Source organism: Hipposideros armiger, unplaced genomic scaffold (assembly GCF_001890085.2).
Source record: "Hipposideros armiger isolate ML-2016 unplaced genomic scaffold, ASM189008v1 scaffold_460, whole genome shotgun sequence".
NCBI classification, from domain to species: domain Eukaryota; kingdom Metazoa; phylum Chordata; class Mammalia; order Chiroptera; family Hipposideridae; genus Hipposideros; species Hipposideros armiger.
In genome coordinates this window covers 589,207-603,047 of record NW_017731810.1, presented here as the reverse complement: position 1 = coordinate 603,047, position 13,841 = coordinate 589,207, and the positions used below count along the sequence as shown (strand labels likewise).

Below are 13,841 nucleotides of genomic sequence, written 5' to 3'. Positions count from 1 at the left end.
GATGAAGGCAGGGTCCTCCTTCTGGTACCCAACAAGGCCAGGCTCATCGTCGGTGTCCCACTGACATCTCAACTTAAAGGAGCCTGCCCTCAGTGGGGCTGGTTAGAGGTTACTAACTAGGGTGACTCACTCATCCTGGTTTGCACTGGGACTTTCCCAGTTTGGGTGCTGAAAGTCCCACATCCCAGAAACCCCTCCATCCCAGGCAAACCAGGACAGCTGGTCTCCCTCTCTCTAACTGGACGTGGCCTATGGCCATGTAGGAAAGGCCCCAGAGTCTCAGACACTTTTGACCCCTTTGCACAGCTTGGGGGTTCCATTGGTCCTAGTGTTGCTGAGACTTGCTCCATGGCAGCCTGGTGCTGGTGGGACCACCAGGGACCCAGTCCATGGCACGCCTGCATCCAGATGGCAGGCACACGGCCACCTTGTCGCTGCTGGCAGCCACCCTTTGCTCCGCTTTCAATACCTTGTATTTGGCTAGAAAAGGACAGTAATCTGGAGTCCTTGTCCTTGCTGAGCCCGTCATTCGAACCCAGACGCGCTTCCCCACTCACTTTTGACAGTTTATTGTTCTGATCATCCATCACCAGGATATCATCCTCCAGTTTCTTGATCTTGGCCTCGGCCGTGACCTTCTCAAGTTGCAGCTTCTGCCTCGCAGCTTCCTCCTCCTCCAGCTGTTCTTCCAGGTCCTTGGTGGGAAAAGAATCACAGCCTTACTTAAAATGAAGTCATTCTCAGGGAGTTCTGGGAACTGGCTGACACGGGCTGGGCCGCACGGCTCCAGCGCTCTGCAGTCTCCTTTCGACAGAAATAGGTTTGGGCAAGCCACTTTGCTTCGTGGAGCCTGTCTCCTCATCTGTAAAACGGGGACAGTAGACACCATGATGGTTTCATGTGTCCACAAATTCTTGGACACTCCTCCCTTCAAAAGGCAGAGCCTAATTCCTCTCCCCTTGAGCATGGGTTGGACTTAGCGACTTGCTTCTAACAAAATCAAGAGGAAGTGATGGAGTGTAACATCAGCGATCAGGCTATAAAAGGCACTGTTGCTTCCTCCCGCGTTCTCTCTCTTCATTTACTGCTTGGGGGAAGCCAGACGCCATGTTGTGAGGACACTCAAGCAGCCATGTGGAAAAGCCCACATGGTGACGGACTGAGGCCTCCCACCCACAGCCGTGTGAGTGGGCCACATGCAAGTGGGTCCTCCAGCCCCAGTCAAGCTTTCAGATGACGGCAGTCCCAGCTGACATCTTGACTGTCACCTCATGAGAGAGGCTAAGCCAGACCCACCACTAGCTAAGCCACTCTCAGATTCCTGACTATGTGAGATAAATGTTTATTTCGGGTGTTTTGGTCTGCAACAATAGCTAACTAATATCATTACCCCTCACACAGGGCTGCTATTAGGAGACAAAATAAAAGCACTCAAAAGGCAGGGCAGTAGAACTGAGCAGGCTTCAGTGGAGACCCGTGTGGGCGGCTGGCCGTTCCTCTCCAAGCCTTGATCTCTATGTCCAGTGGGGATGTGTATTATCAGACACGCCTCACGGGCCTGCAGGGACTTGGTACCCACCAAGGACAGCCCCTGCAGCACCTTACCAGCATCTGCTGCGCTATCTTCTTCTTTTCTGCCTGCAGCTGCTGGCCCCGGTCTTCCTCCTCCTCCAGGCGGGCCTCCATCTCATGCAGGATCTCCTCCAGCTCTTGCTTCTTGGCCGCCAGACGGACCCGCATCTCCTCAGCTTCAGCGTAGAGCTCCGTTTCCGCCTGCAGCTGCTCCTGCAGCAGGGTCTTCTCCTCGGCCAGCTGCACACAGGGGGTGGGCAGGCGGCCAGTGAGCTCCCCCCAGGAGCAGGCGACCCGCCGCCCTCCCTCCGCAGCCCCAGCCACGCTCCCGGCCCGGTACCTGCAAGTGCTTCTGCTCCAGCTCCTTGAGCTCGCACTCCGCCTTCTGCTGCCGCTCCTTGGTCTTCTGCAGCTCATCCTCCTTGGCCTGCATCTCCTCCTCCTGTCGTGTCACCTGCAGCAGGGGCTTCACCTGCGCACACACGGGGAGACCAGCATTTGTGTTCATGGCACAAGGCATAGAGTCTTGTAGTCATTTAGATCAGTGCTTCTCAGCCGGGGACATTGTTGACCCCACCAAACCCAAGGGGACATTTGGCGATTTCTGGGGACGGTTTCAGCTGTCACGACTAGGGTAGGGGATGCTACCAGCATCTAGGAGGTCGAGGCCAGGGATGCTGCCAAACATTCTAGAATGGACAGGACGGCCCCACAGTGAGGAGTCATCCATCCCCAAATGTCAACAGTGCCGAGATTGAGAAACCCTAACCTAGGACAACAGAAAAAAGTGCGGTGAAAGCAAAGAATTCCCCCTTCTCCCATTTAGTTCCACCCTGAGAGAGACTACTACCGCTGACAGGCTGATATGTTTCCTTCCAAGGAGAAAATAAAAAATAAAAATCCTCACTCCTACATCCCCCTCAAGGTCGTTATTAGCATTTCCTTCCAGTCTTTTTTTCCTACACGTTTAAAAAATATACTCGAGATCATGCCGTTCAGTTTTATGTGCTTTTGTTACTTAAAACTACAAGATAATTCTCAACCCCTGCTGTTCCATCGTTTTTACAACTTTATTTTTAGAAAGCCATCATTTTGTTTGTTTGTTTGTGGTTTTTTTTAGAGGGCAGTGTTACTGGTCCTCATGTGTGGGATCCGAACCAGGGCCCTCTGGCGTCCCAAGCCAGCTCTTAACCAATGCGCCACTCGGCCGGCCCTAGAAAGCCATCATTTTTAACAGTTGAAAAGTATCCCATTGATGACAGATGAGTCGTTGTTGATCAGCCGGCTGGGGCTGGATATTGAAATGTTGCTATTCTAAATAAGGCCACAATGAATACCCTTAATTCCTGATTTTTAAAAAAATAGGCCGATTGTTTAGAAGTTGGGTCTCTGAGGATGAACATTTCAAAAGCTGCTTCCCCTCGCTGTTGTTCACCAGGCTGACTCCCACCTCCTGTGCTCAAGCCCCCACCTGGCACTAGGGAAGCCTGTGTCACACACTGCGGCGTCCTTCACGCACTCACCCCAGTTTGCCATTACCTGTTTGTTCCAGGGATTACCTATCTGCTCCCCCACTTGACTAGAATATTCATGAGGCCAGGCAGGGCCCATGATGTCTTTTCATGGCTCTGTGCCCAGCACCTCGCACACGCCTGGTGCATAGCGGGCACTCGATCAATATTTGCCCAATGAAAAAGGTTCGTGCCAATTTACACCCTCAAGAGCACAGCAGAGGAAGCTGTGCCTGTCGCAACAGAATATGTCTTTGGGCAATTGGTCCGTTTCAGCCAGAGAATGGTGCTGAATGAAAAAAAAAAAAAAAAGCCCAGTCCCAAAAGGGGTCACACTGTATGACCTCATTTACATAACATTTCTTGAGATGACAAAATCATAGAAATTAAGACAGATTAGGGGTTGCCAGAGGCTATGGAAGGAAGTGGGTGTGGCTATAAGGGGCAATGGAGGGACCCTCGTGGTGTTGGAAATATTCTGGATCTGTGTGACAGCCGTGGCTGCGAACCCATGTGCCCAATAGGGCGGGCTCTCTGAGGCCTGGAGAATCGCCGACAGACGAGGGTTGATCTCCGGCCCTCTGTTGCACATCCGCGGTCGACCCTCTCCAGTCCCACATCCGGAGCATCTGGAGGGAAGACCCACGGCCGCGGGCCCAGAGCACTCACCTTGGTGAAGAGCCTCCACCACTGCCAGTTCCGCAGCTTGAGGTAGGCGGCGCAGTTCCTCTGAATCACCTTCATGGCCGTCAGCTGCTGCTGCCTCTTGGTAAAGGCCCTGGAGAGAGGCACAGGGGAGCCATGAGAAGCCCTGGAGGGCCCAGTACACGCCTCACCGTGCTGTCACGCCATCCCGCCCTGCAGCATCCTGAAAACAAGACCCATCTGTTCGGCTTGTGATTTTGCGGACGTGCATGGGGACATCCCTGCTTCTCTCCAGCTCAGATTCCTCTGGAAGCTCGAAGCATCAGGACTGATGGAGGTGTAGCTCTGCCCTTAAAAGGGTGGCAGGAACTGATGGAGTAGCTCTGTGCAGGGCATATGGTATCATGAATATGGGACAGACCTGTGCACAGACCTGGGACAGGCTCTGTGCAGGGCATATGTTATCGTGAGTATGGTCCTCACTCTTATCTGCAGAGCCCTGATGCTGTCTGGGCACAGACCACGGAGCAAGAGCCTTTCTCAGCGGGCAAGGAAGACCCAAGGCTCACAAAGTGCCCTGGACTCAGAGCTGTGATCCTAACACCACCTAGGAAATCAATCTGTGCTGTACCATTCCTAGGGGGGCCCCCGCACGCACTCAGCTGTGCCATGTCCTCCCCGCAGCTGAGTGTCTGACAAACCTATTCCTTCCTCGGGTGTATTCCAGAAATCTCACACCTGACATGGAAATACCACTCTTCCTGTTTAAGCGCTGTGGGTTTGAGAGACCACAGAGCAATGAGTACAATCCCTTTTTCTCTACTCGGCTGCCATCTTGGATGTGGGTGAACGTGAAGGATAAAATTGCCCCAGTAAGTCTGGAGGCAGGAGTGGTGGCAACAGAGAATCTGGTTTTCCAACTTAACCCATTAGGTCTGTCCCATATTCATGATACCATATGCCCTGCACAGAGCTACTCCATCAGTTCCTGCCACCCTTTTAAGGGCGTGGCTTTCATTGAGGAGCCCTAGCCCCCACCCAGACCCTCAGGCTCCCCAAACAGAAGGGACATCGTCCAAAATCCTGCCTCAAGAATCCCCTATGGACACAAGGATGTAGACACAGCCAGATGCTCTTTTCCTCAGATACTTGATCGTATTCTCTCACCGCTGACATGATAACCAGGCACTAGTCTCAACCCTTTCCGGGCAATATACCACTGATTCCTTATAAAACATTCCACGAGGCAGGTATGATCAAGCTCATTTCCCAGGGGAGGGACCTGAGGCTGAGAGAGAGAACTTGCCCGAGGTTCATCAGCAAGTAAGTGGGGGAGCCAGGACGAGAACCCAGGTCTACAACTCCAGAGCCATGGTCTTCATTCCTTCCCACCGTGCCCTTATAACTATTGCATACATCCAAGTGGTAGCATTTCTCCCCCCCTCAAGACAAAGCTGCCGTTCAATCAGTGTAGCATCTTAAAGCGGATGGCTCCTGAGAGCCAGGGAATGGGAACAGGAGGCCAGAAAGCCCCTGAATGTTTGTTTCCCATCTGTGTTTGTGGGGAGGTGACAGTATGCGGGTCTTTACTTTCTGGCCAGGTAGCCGCGACACATGGCCTGGAAAGCCATGATGACATCGGTGATCTTCAAGTCTCGCTCCTCTTCCAGGTGGGCCAGGACCCCGGTGCGGAAGAAGATTTTGCTCTGCCCAATTCTGTACAAGTTGGGGTCGAGTTCTAGGGCTTTGATCTGCAGAAGGAAAGAGGACAAGGGTTCCTGTCCTCAGCCATGCCATGTGGCCAGGAGTTAAGTCTGTTTTAAGGAGGGTTCCACCCAAAGCGGTTCCTGGCAGCGCCACCAGGGGCTGGGAGGTTTGCAGCTCAATTTCGGAGCTGGTGGCTCACCATGAGAATGCAGGCCTGCTTCCCGTCCATGAAGCCTTTGGGAATGGCGTTTGCAGCCAGGATCTCGTAGCTGGAGACACAGGGCAGAAGTCACCGACCGAGTACCGCTCCATTGCCCCTGCCTTTGCCCAGCCCTGCTCACCCACCGCCCGCCACCATGCCCCGCCCCAGGGGGGCTCACCGTTGTCGGAACTCCTGGAAGACAATCCTGTTGGGGAAGCCCTGGCGGCAGATACGAATGCCTTCCAACACCCCGTTGCATCGCAGCTGCTCCAGCACCAGAAAGGCATCCAGCTTGCCGGACTGCAAAGGCAGAAAGAGCAATGGATCCCGGGGCCTCAGGGAGCAGCAAGCCCCAAATCTCAGGTCTGGGTGACCCGCCTTGGCAGGCCCCTGGGGATCAATACAGGCATCAGGTGAAGTCTCCACGGAGCGTTCAGGGGACATCCCTCCCGTACTTGGTGGCACTAGCATCACCGAGCTAGGAACTGGGGCTCTTCGCTGTTGCCGCCCTCTTTGTCACCAACTGTCCATCACCAGCTCTGTAGTCCCTACCTCCCAAGTTTCTCCGAGCCCACCCACTTCTGTCTATTGGCCGTCGTCACTGCCATCCACTCGCCACCATCTCCTGCCTGGTCTCTCATCCCCGAGTCCTGCCTTTCCCTTACATTCCCTCATTTGGTTTCTAAAATGTAAATCTGATCATGACATACCCCTGCCTTCAGAAGCCCTGATGGTATCCTAGAAGGGGGGCCAAATTCTGGCCAGCCTACAAGGAAGTCCAAGATCTACCCCTGACTACTGACTCGGCCCCATCTCTCCCCAGTCCCTGCCTCACACCATCACACGTCGACACGAAACCATCTACCTTGCGCTGTCTTGCCAAGATCCTCCCTTTCTCACCTCCACACTTTTGCTTTACGGGCCACTCTGCCTAGGCTGCCCTCCCTACCCCGCCTTCCGCTCCACCAGGCTGCTGCCTTTGCAGAGTTCACCTTCTCTGAGCCCCGAGGCTGTCTGGTAGCTCATAATTGACCCCATTGCCCATCATGGCCGTCAGCTTGTGTGTCTGCCTCTCCATGGGATCTTCCACCACCTCAGCACTCCTGACATTTGGGACTGGACCCTTCTCTGTTGTGGGGGGCTGCCCTGTGCACTGCAGGATGCTTAGCAGCATCGCTGGTCTCTATGCACTGAATGCCAGGTGCGGCCCCCTCCCAGTTATGACAACTAAAAATGTCTCCAGACATGGCCAACGGTCCCCTGGGTGGGTGGGGGGTGGGGGTGGCACAACTGCCCCCAGCTGAGCACCCCTGCATTAGAGTACAAGAAGCCTGCAGGAAAGGCCTCGAGCGTATCCAGCACTGTATCCCCAGCACCTGACACAGGTAGGAACTCAGTAAATATTAACTGGCGTAATGAACCAACGAGGGAGAGGATGCAAATCGTCGACTCCAGGGCTGTGCGTCTCTGGATATGCTTACCACCCTCCCCTCCTTGCCTTGCCTCCGGCACAGGGCCTGGGTACCAAATTCTGACAACCTTCCTCCCATGCGAGACGGAGTCCTTGGGGTCGGGGGTCAGGCTTTCCTCTGGCCCCTCGACCCCCGTCTGCCTTCCCCTGCCCTGCAGACCCTGGTGATGTTCCCAGGGGACGTCCCGACCCCCCCCCGAGCGGCCGGGTGGGCAGCCTCACCCTCTTCTCGTGGTTAGGGATGATACAGCGCACGAAGTTGGGCGTGGTGTTGCGCAGCGTGGTCATGAGCTTCCCCAGCTGCTCCTTGTACAGCTGCCCCACCGTGCGGAACATGCCCTTCTTGGTCTTGGAGGCGCTGGGCAGCGAGCTCTCCGTCATCTTGGCCATCTGGTCCAGCCCCACGATACGGTCCACTGGGGAACACGTGAGGGCGGCGTCAGCCTCCGGCCCGCCGAGGGGCCCCTCCACCCCCGCCACAGGCCAGAGAACCAGGCCCGGAGTGTGGACAGCCTGGGTCCCCCTCTGCTGCTAGTGCCTTCCTTCTAGCAATAGGTAAGGGGGGGTGTTGGGGATTGCTTTCCAAGCATCATCTATTTGGGGAAATCCTGAGAGCTCCCGAGTGACAGAACAACACATTCTCTCTGACACTTTGTCACGGAGATCTGGGAGTAAGTACTGCTCGGTGCCGTTTTGTTCCTCAGATTCTCCTACAGAAGAACAGCATCTACCTCCTAGGGCAGGAATATGCAAATAAGGCACGGAACGCCCTCACCTTCCTGCCCACCTTCGATCCTTCATCCACCAACAAATATTTTTTGAGAGCCTACTATATGCCAGACCCTGGGAACACAGGCCCTGTACCCCATCTGTCCTCCCCAGCTCCTGTCCTATGCCTATTCTAGTGGAAGGAGACGGTCACATACATAAATATACAATATGCTGAGTGGTGAGACGTGCTTGGAGCGATAGAGCAGGGTAAAGGGAGAGAGAGAGAATGACGGGGTGCTCTGTTAGATGGGGTGATAAAGGTGTCTCTCCGATAAATTGATATTTGAGCAGAGACCAGAAAGAAATGAGGGGTTAGGTACATATCCAGAGAAAGAATATTTTGGGGTAGAAGGTGTGGCAAACACCCTAAGGTAGGAATCTGGCACATTTAGTAAGTGCTCAATAAAGAGTAGGTGGTGATGGTATTGTTATTATTATTATTATTATTATTATTATCATCATCATCACCACCACCAAACACTCTTTTATTTCAGAAGAGAATGACAGACTCCCACCAGTCCAGTCAGTCCTACACATAATGAGCCCAACCTCCTGGCATTACTATAAATTTCCCTCAAGGCACTGCTTTTGCTGCATTCCACAAATTTGGTAAGTGGTGCGTTCATTTGCATTTCGTTCAAAATATTTTAAAACGTCTCCTGAGACAATCAACACATGGCAACACACATCTACATAACACATGGCTCAGAGAGAAAATTTCTTTGACACGTGTCATTTAGAAAGGTATTGTGTAATCTCCACATATTTTGGAACTTTCCAGTTATCTTCCTAGTATTGATTTCTGGTTTAATTCCAATTTCTGGCTTAATTCTGAGAGCAGACATTGTATTATTTCTCCTCTTTTAGATTTCTGAAGATGGGTACTCTCTCAGTGAGTGTTCCCTGCGGGCTTGAGAAGAATATGTACTCTGCTGGTGTTGGATGAAGTCGTCTACAGATGCCAGGTCTATCCAGGTGGTTGATGGTGGTGAGTTCAACCCCACTGGCATTGGACTACATCATTTCTGCTCCTGTGTTCACTTAAGCTCTCTCTGCTTACCTGTGTCTCCCATAGGACTGTGGGCTCCTTGAGGGAAGGGCCTTTCTGAGTTAGTTAGGAGTCCCAATGTGAGGGAGACCCAGGGTGAGACACTGCTACACCATCCCAGGGCGTGGTACATGGTGACGCTCAATGTTGGCACAGCTGACCCCCATGCCTAAAACAAGGGCGACCAGTCCTGAAAGCCCCAGGCCCACAGGCTATGCACTGAGGACAAAACCTGCTGTGGGCATGGAGGTCCGGGAACCAAAGCAGCACAGCCCACCACCCCTTGTACCATCACCGCGGCTGGCATGTACTGAGCAGGTGCTAAGCACGTCACATGAATGATCTAGTCTCTGGTTCTCAGAAGGAACCAAAGTGTGGTCCCTAGACCTGCAGCATATCAGCATCTCCTGGGAGTTTATTAGAAATGCAGATGCTCAGGCCCCGCCCAGACCTGCAGATTCAGAGCCTCTGGGGGTGCTGCTCAGCGATCTGAGTTTTAACAAGCACCCTCCCGTACCAGGTAAGCCCGATGCATGCTCAAGCTTGAGCCCCACTGGTCTAATTTTACCCTCGCAGTAACCCCAGGAGAGGTGCGGACTATTATTATTTCCCTGGTTTTACTAACGAGGACGCTGAAGCTTCACGAAGTCAAGTGACTTGTCTAAGGTCACACAGCTAATGCATGGCAGAGAAATGAGTTCAGTCTTTCTGACTCTAGATGGGGGCGCTCCCACTCACCATGCCGCGGCATATGCTGTTTCCTCCGTCACTGCTCTATCTCAAGACCTCCTCCCTGGGGTCCAGGTGTGGGGTTGAGGGGCTCAGGGGTCACCACTCAGGAAGTGGCTGAATGTGTCAACAAGACGTGCCTAGTGCCTCCCAACAGTGCCCCCTCCCCTACCCCACGGAGACCCGCCCCTCCTGGGAGCAGGCGTGGGCAGCGGGTGGAGGGCTCTGAGCGCCCAGTTCCCCAGCTCCAGAAGGCAGGGCCTCACCGTCCTTCCACAGGTCGGCCACAAACTTGTCCGAGGAGGCATTGAGAAGGGAGATCACATTGTCATTCAGCGGGTCCATGTTCTTGGTCAGCCAGGCGCTTGCGTTGTAGTCTACCTGCGGAGAGCGAACCACCCCACCGGTCAGGTGCTCCTGCTTCAGTTACGAACGAAAGGGCAGGGCCCCCGAACCCCAGTTTCCCTCCCGGGTGTTCCGAGATCAGAGAGGAAACGACATTAGCCGCCATGATGGGAATCCACAAACACCAATAAAGAGACCAACAGGTCAGTGCTTTAAAGGGCCCTGCGCACAGTAGGGCATCAGCCAGTGGTAGCCATTGCTGAGAAAGCCTGGTCTCTATTCCTTGCCTTCTCCCAGGAAGCCTCCTCTGGCCGTCTCCTTCCTCCAGAGCCTGGCACGATGCCTGCTTCCTCTGAAAGGCATTTGCTGATGGCAAGCACCCTCCCTCACGTCCAAAGTCCTCCCCTCATCTACAGAAGGCTTGACAACAATCCTAGTTTTTAACTTAAGTTTGGGGACCTCTTTTCTCTTCTCTGGTGAACATAATTGTTTTAATAACTTGGAGATTTTGACAATATGGCTATAAATTCGCCCAACTTGAACACTGACGGTGGCCAAAGCTTTAATTTTATTATTGTGGCTATGAAGTGGAAGGAACTGGTAAATAGCTCTGACAGATGATTATGGGATGTGGGTTGTTATGGTGATGGCCAGGCCTGACCTGAGAGGGCACTGGGATTAAAAAAACAACAACAAAAAACAAAAAAAACTTGTAAAGTGGGGAAAAGAAAAGCATTACCTCTCTGTGCCTTAAGGAGTCGGCAAACTTTTTTGGTAAACGCCCATATAATAAATATTTTTAGCTTTGTGGGCCATACAGTCTATCGCAACTACTCAACTCTGCCGTTACAGCATGAAAACACCCATAGATGTTATGTTCCCAAATAGGTGTGGCTGTGTGCCAATAAAACTTTACTTATAAAAACAGGCTGTAGGCCAGATTTGGTGCATGGCCTGCAGTTTGCCAAACCCTGGTTTAGGGCATTGCTGGTTCCCATGATGCAGTGGGAAGACTGGGAGTAAACAAAATACTCTTAAGACTCTGTCAACCTAGACCAAGTTATGTCTTTTCTACATTATCCAGAAAGCTTCAGGAGCCACAGCGGGGAGGTCCTGTACGGTAACAGCCATGACACGATGATGATGAAGAAGAGGAAGAAGAGGAGGAAGGGGGCGGGGGGAGTTGACAGTGACAACAGCGACAGCCGTCCCAGGTGTCCCTGAATGGCACAGGGTGGCAATGGCAACTCCGAGGCCGTGATACGGGGGATTCTTGTTGGACCCAAAAGTGGGTTCACCAGTCACTCCATTCTGGTTGGCCCTTCCTGTTGGGTTTAACATGTAGCAGGAAGAGTCTATGTAAGAAAGAAGGGCCTGGCCACCATGGTGGGAATATATTAGTATTAGAGAGGCTGATATATATATGTACGTATGTATATGTATATGTATATAAGTATATATATACGTATATATGTATATACGTATATATGTATATATGTATATATGTATATATGTATATATATACGTATATGTATATATGTACATATGTATATATATACGTATATACATTCATATATACATATATATACATATATATGTATATATCTATACATATATACGTATACATATATATACATATATATGTGTGTGTGTATATATATATATACGTATACATATATATGTACATATATACGTATGCATATATATATATATACATATATATCTGGTCCCTTACAGACGCCTAGACAAATCCCGCGTAGGGCTTGCTTGGGATCTGGCCCCCCCAAACGTCTTCGGGCTCTGCCGTTGCCCAGTGGTTCCCGCTCTGAGCAGCCCGCCCGAATCCCCGGGGACACAGCGGACCCTGGGCCGGTCGGCTGGTACCTTGCCGGCGTAGTGGATGATGGAGAACTCGGTTTTGTCCTTCAGCTGCTTGGGCTTCTGAAACTTGGGGTGGTTGCCTTGCTCGTTGCACAGCTTCTCCACGAAGGACTTGTCCGTGGCTTTGGGGAACCAGCACTCCTCGTCCAGCAGGGCCAGCACACCTGGGGGGTTGTTCTGCGGAGGACAGGTAGGGCCGGGTCATGGCGAGGGCGCCCGAGCCTCAGGCTCGCCAGGAAGGGCTGACCACCTAAACACACGCATAGGCAGCCCCCAGCTCTCGATATAAAAATGGATTTTTGCACTCCTCCCTTTCCCCAAAAGTCTGTCGCCAAATCACCGTGTGTCCAATGGGCTGGCATTCGGGACAGAAAGGCCGGCGCCAACACCATAACATCTGTTTGCTGCTGCCCCCTAGTGGGCAGCACACGCAACATCCCAAAGATTTCATACTTGTTGCAAAGGCCTTCGTTGCTTTGTATATAACTTCACCTCAGGGTTCCTTTTAGTCAAGTGCATCCCAGTGGGAGACAGTCTACACTAAGGTGTCAGGAGCACAGCCTGATTTGCACATGCCATTCTCTCCGCTGGAATGGGCTTCACTGTTTGGACTCAGATCAGGGAAGCGTTTCTTGACAGCTCTGTGCAAAGCAGGCCTCCCTGAGTCACTTCACTTTGGCTTTATCGAGAGTTTAGCTGCTTTATTCGTCTGTCTGGTTTCATTGCCTGCTCCTCCAAGGAGGGCAGGGAGCAAGGTGATCTCATTCACGGTTACATCCCTAGCCCTTAAAGACCGGGGCAGCACATAGTAGGTGCTCAGTAAACAATCACGCAACAATTATTTATTGGGTACCTACTATGTGCAAGATTCTAGGAGTTTGGGAAATGTCAGTGAACAAAACAAAGACTTCTGACTTTGGGAATGAATGGGTGGGAGACGGGAAGAGAAGGGGAGGAAGAGAGGGAGGGAGGGAGAGAGGGAGGGAGGGAGAGAGCGAGGGAGCAAGGGAGCGAGAAATAAAAAAAGGAAAATACCTTTGCTACTCAAATGTGGGTTAAGGGCAAGCGTGAGTGCGCTCACAGGGACCGGTGCCAGGGGAGCCATGCACACGGAGAGAAGGGAGGGTGCCCGTGCCGGCTGCACGGGGCCACCCAGGCATGCGAGTGCGGTGCAGGCCTCACCGGCCGCTCGATGAGCTCGATGCAGGGCTGCAGGTCCAGCCCGAAGTCGATGAAGTTCCACTCGATGCCCTCGCGCTGGTACTCCTCCTGCTCCAGGATGAACATGGTGTGGTTGAAGAGCTGCTGCAGCTTCTCGTTGGTGTAGTTGATGCACAGCTGCTCGAAGGAGTTCACCTGAGCACGGGACAGCGCGGAGGCCTGGTGAGCATCTGGGATGGGGTGACCCCCAGAAGCTCCACCCTGCAGACAGCCCCAGGGCTGGACGCCCTTTCCGCAACAGCCTGCTCTGCTATGTCAGCACCCAGAGAGGGCTCAGGCCCCCACCAGGGCTGCCTGAAGTTCACAAGCACCGACAAGGCCTGGCCAAAGTGACCTGTTCTCAGGACGCATGGCCTACACACACTTTGGCTGACGGGGGCTGATCACTGCCATTGGCACAATGATTTATGGAAAGAATAACTGTGTGAGGTGTTTTTCGCACCCCCATTTTGCAGATATGGAAACAGGCTCAGAGAGGGAATAATTCCACAGTAGGTGGGTTTTGGAACATCTGTCAACCTCAAGACTTGCCCTTTCACTGAGACCTTCCCTCCAACACATGGGAAGGGGTGTTCGGTGGCCATGGTGACATTCCAGAAAGCACAGCAGGCCCCTGACAACGGTGCTTGGCTCTGAGGAGACCATGCAGCCCAACTCCAGTGAGTACGAGTCAGTGAGACTCAATTCCAAGATTTGGGTTGGAACTGTTGGAAACAGCTGGAAGGAGCTGGAACCGCC

At 52.7% G+C, this 13,841-nt stretch overlaps 1 protein-coding gene across 6 annotated transcripts in view; it reads right to left on the bottom strand.

The window, feature by feature from the left end:
• The window catches only part of MYH11 (myosin heavy chain 11), a 117,044-nt gene that overhangs the window by 21,851 nt on the left and 81,352 nt on the right, over positions 1–13,841 (bottom strand). For all 6 annotated transcript variants that reach the window (XM_019666084.1, XM_019666087.1, XM_019666088.1 and 3 more), the window contains 11 exons: positions 13,065–13,238; positions 11,886–12,059; positions 9,923–10,037; positions 7,331–7,524; positions 5,816–5,937; positions 5,635–5,704; positions 5,319–5,479; positions 3,753–3,861; positions 1,913–2,044; positions 1,606–1,812; positions 558–695 (listed from right to left, as the gene is read on the bottom strand). In XM_019666084.1, coding sequence (XP_019521629.1) covers positions 558–695; positions 1,606–1,812; positions 1,913–2,044; positions 3,753–3,861; positions 5,319–5,479; positions 5,635–5,704; positions 5,816–5,937; positions 7,331–7,524; positions 9,923–10,037; positions 11,886–12,059; positions 13,065–13,238 — 1,596 coding nt within the window. The remainder of the gene's footprint in view (positions 1–557; positions 696–1,605; positions 1,813–1,912; positions 2,045–3,752; positions 3,862–5,318; positions 5,480–5,634; positions 5,705–5,815; positions 5,938–7,330; positions 7,525–9,922; positions 10,038–11,885; positions 12,060–13,064; positions 13,239–13,841) is intronic.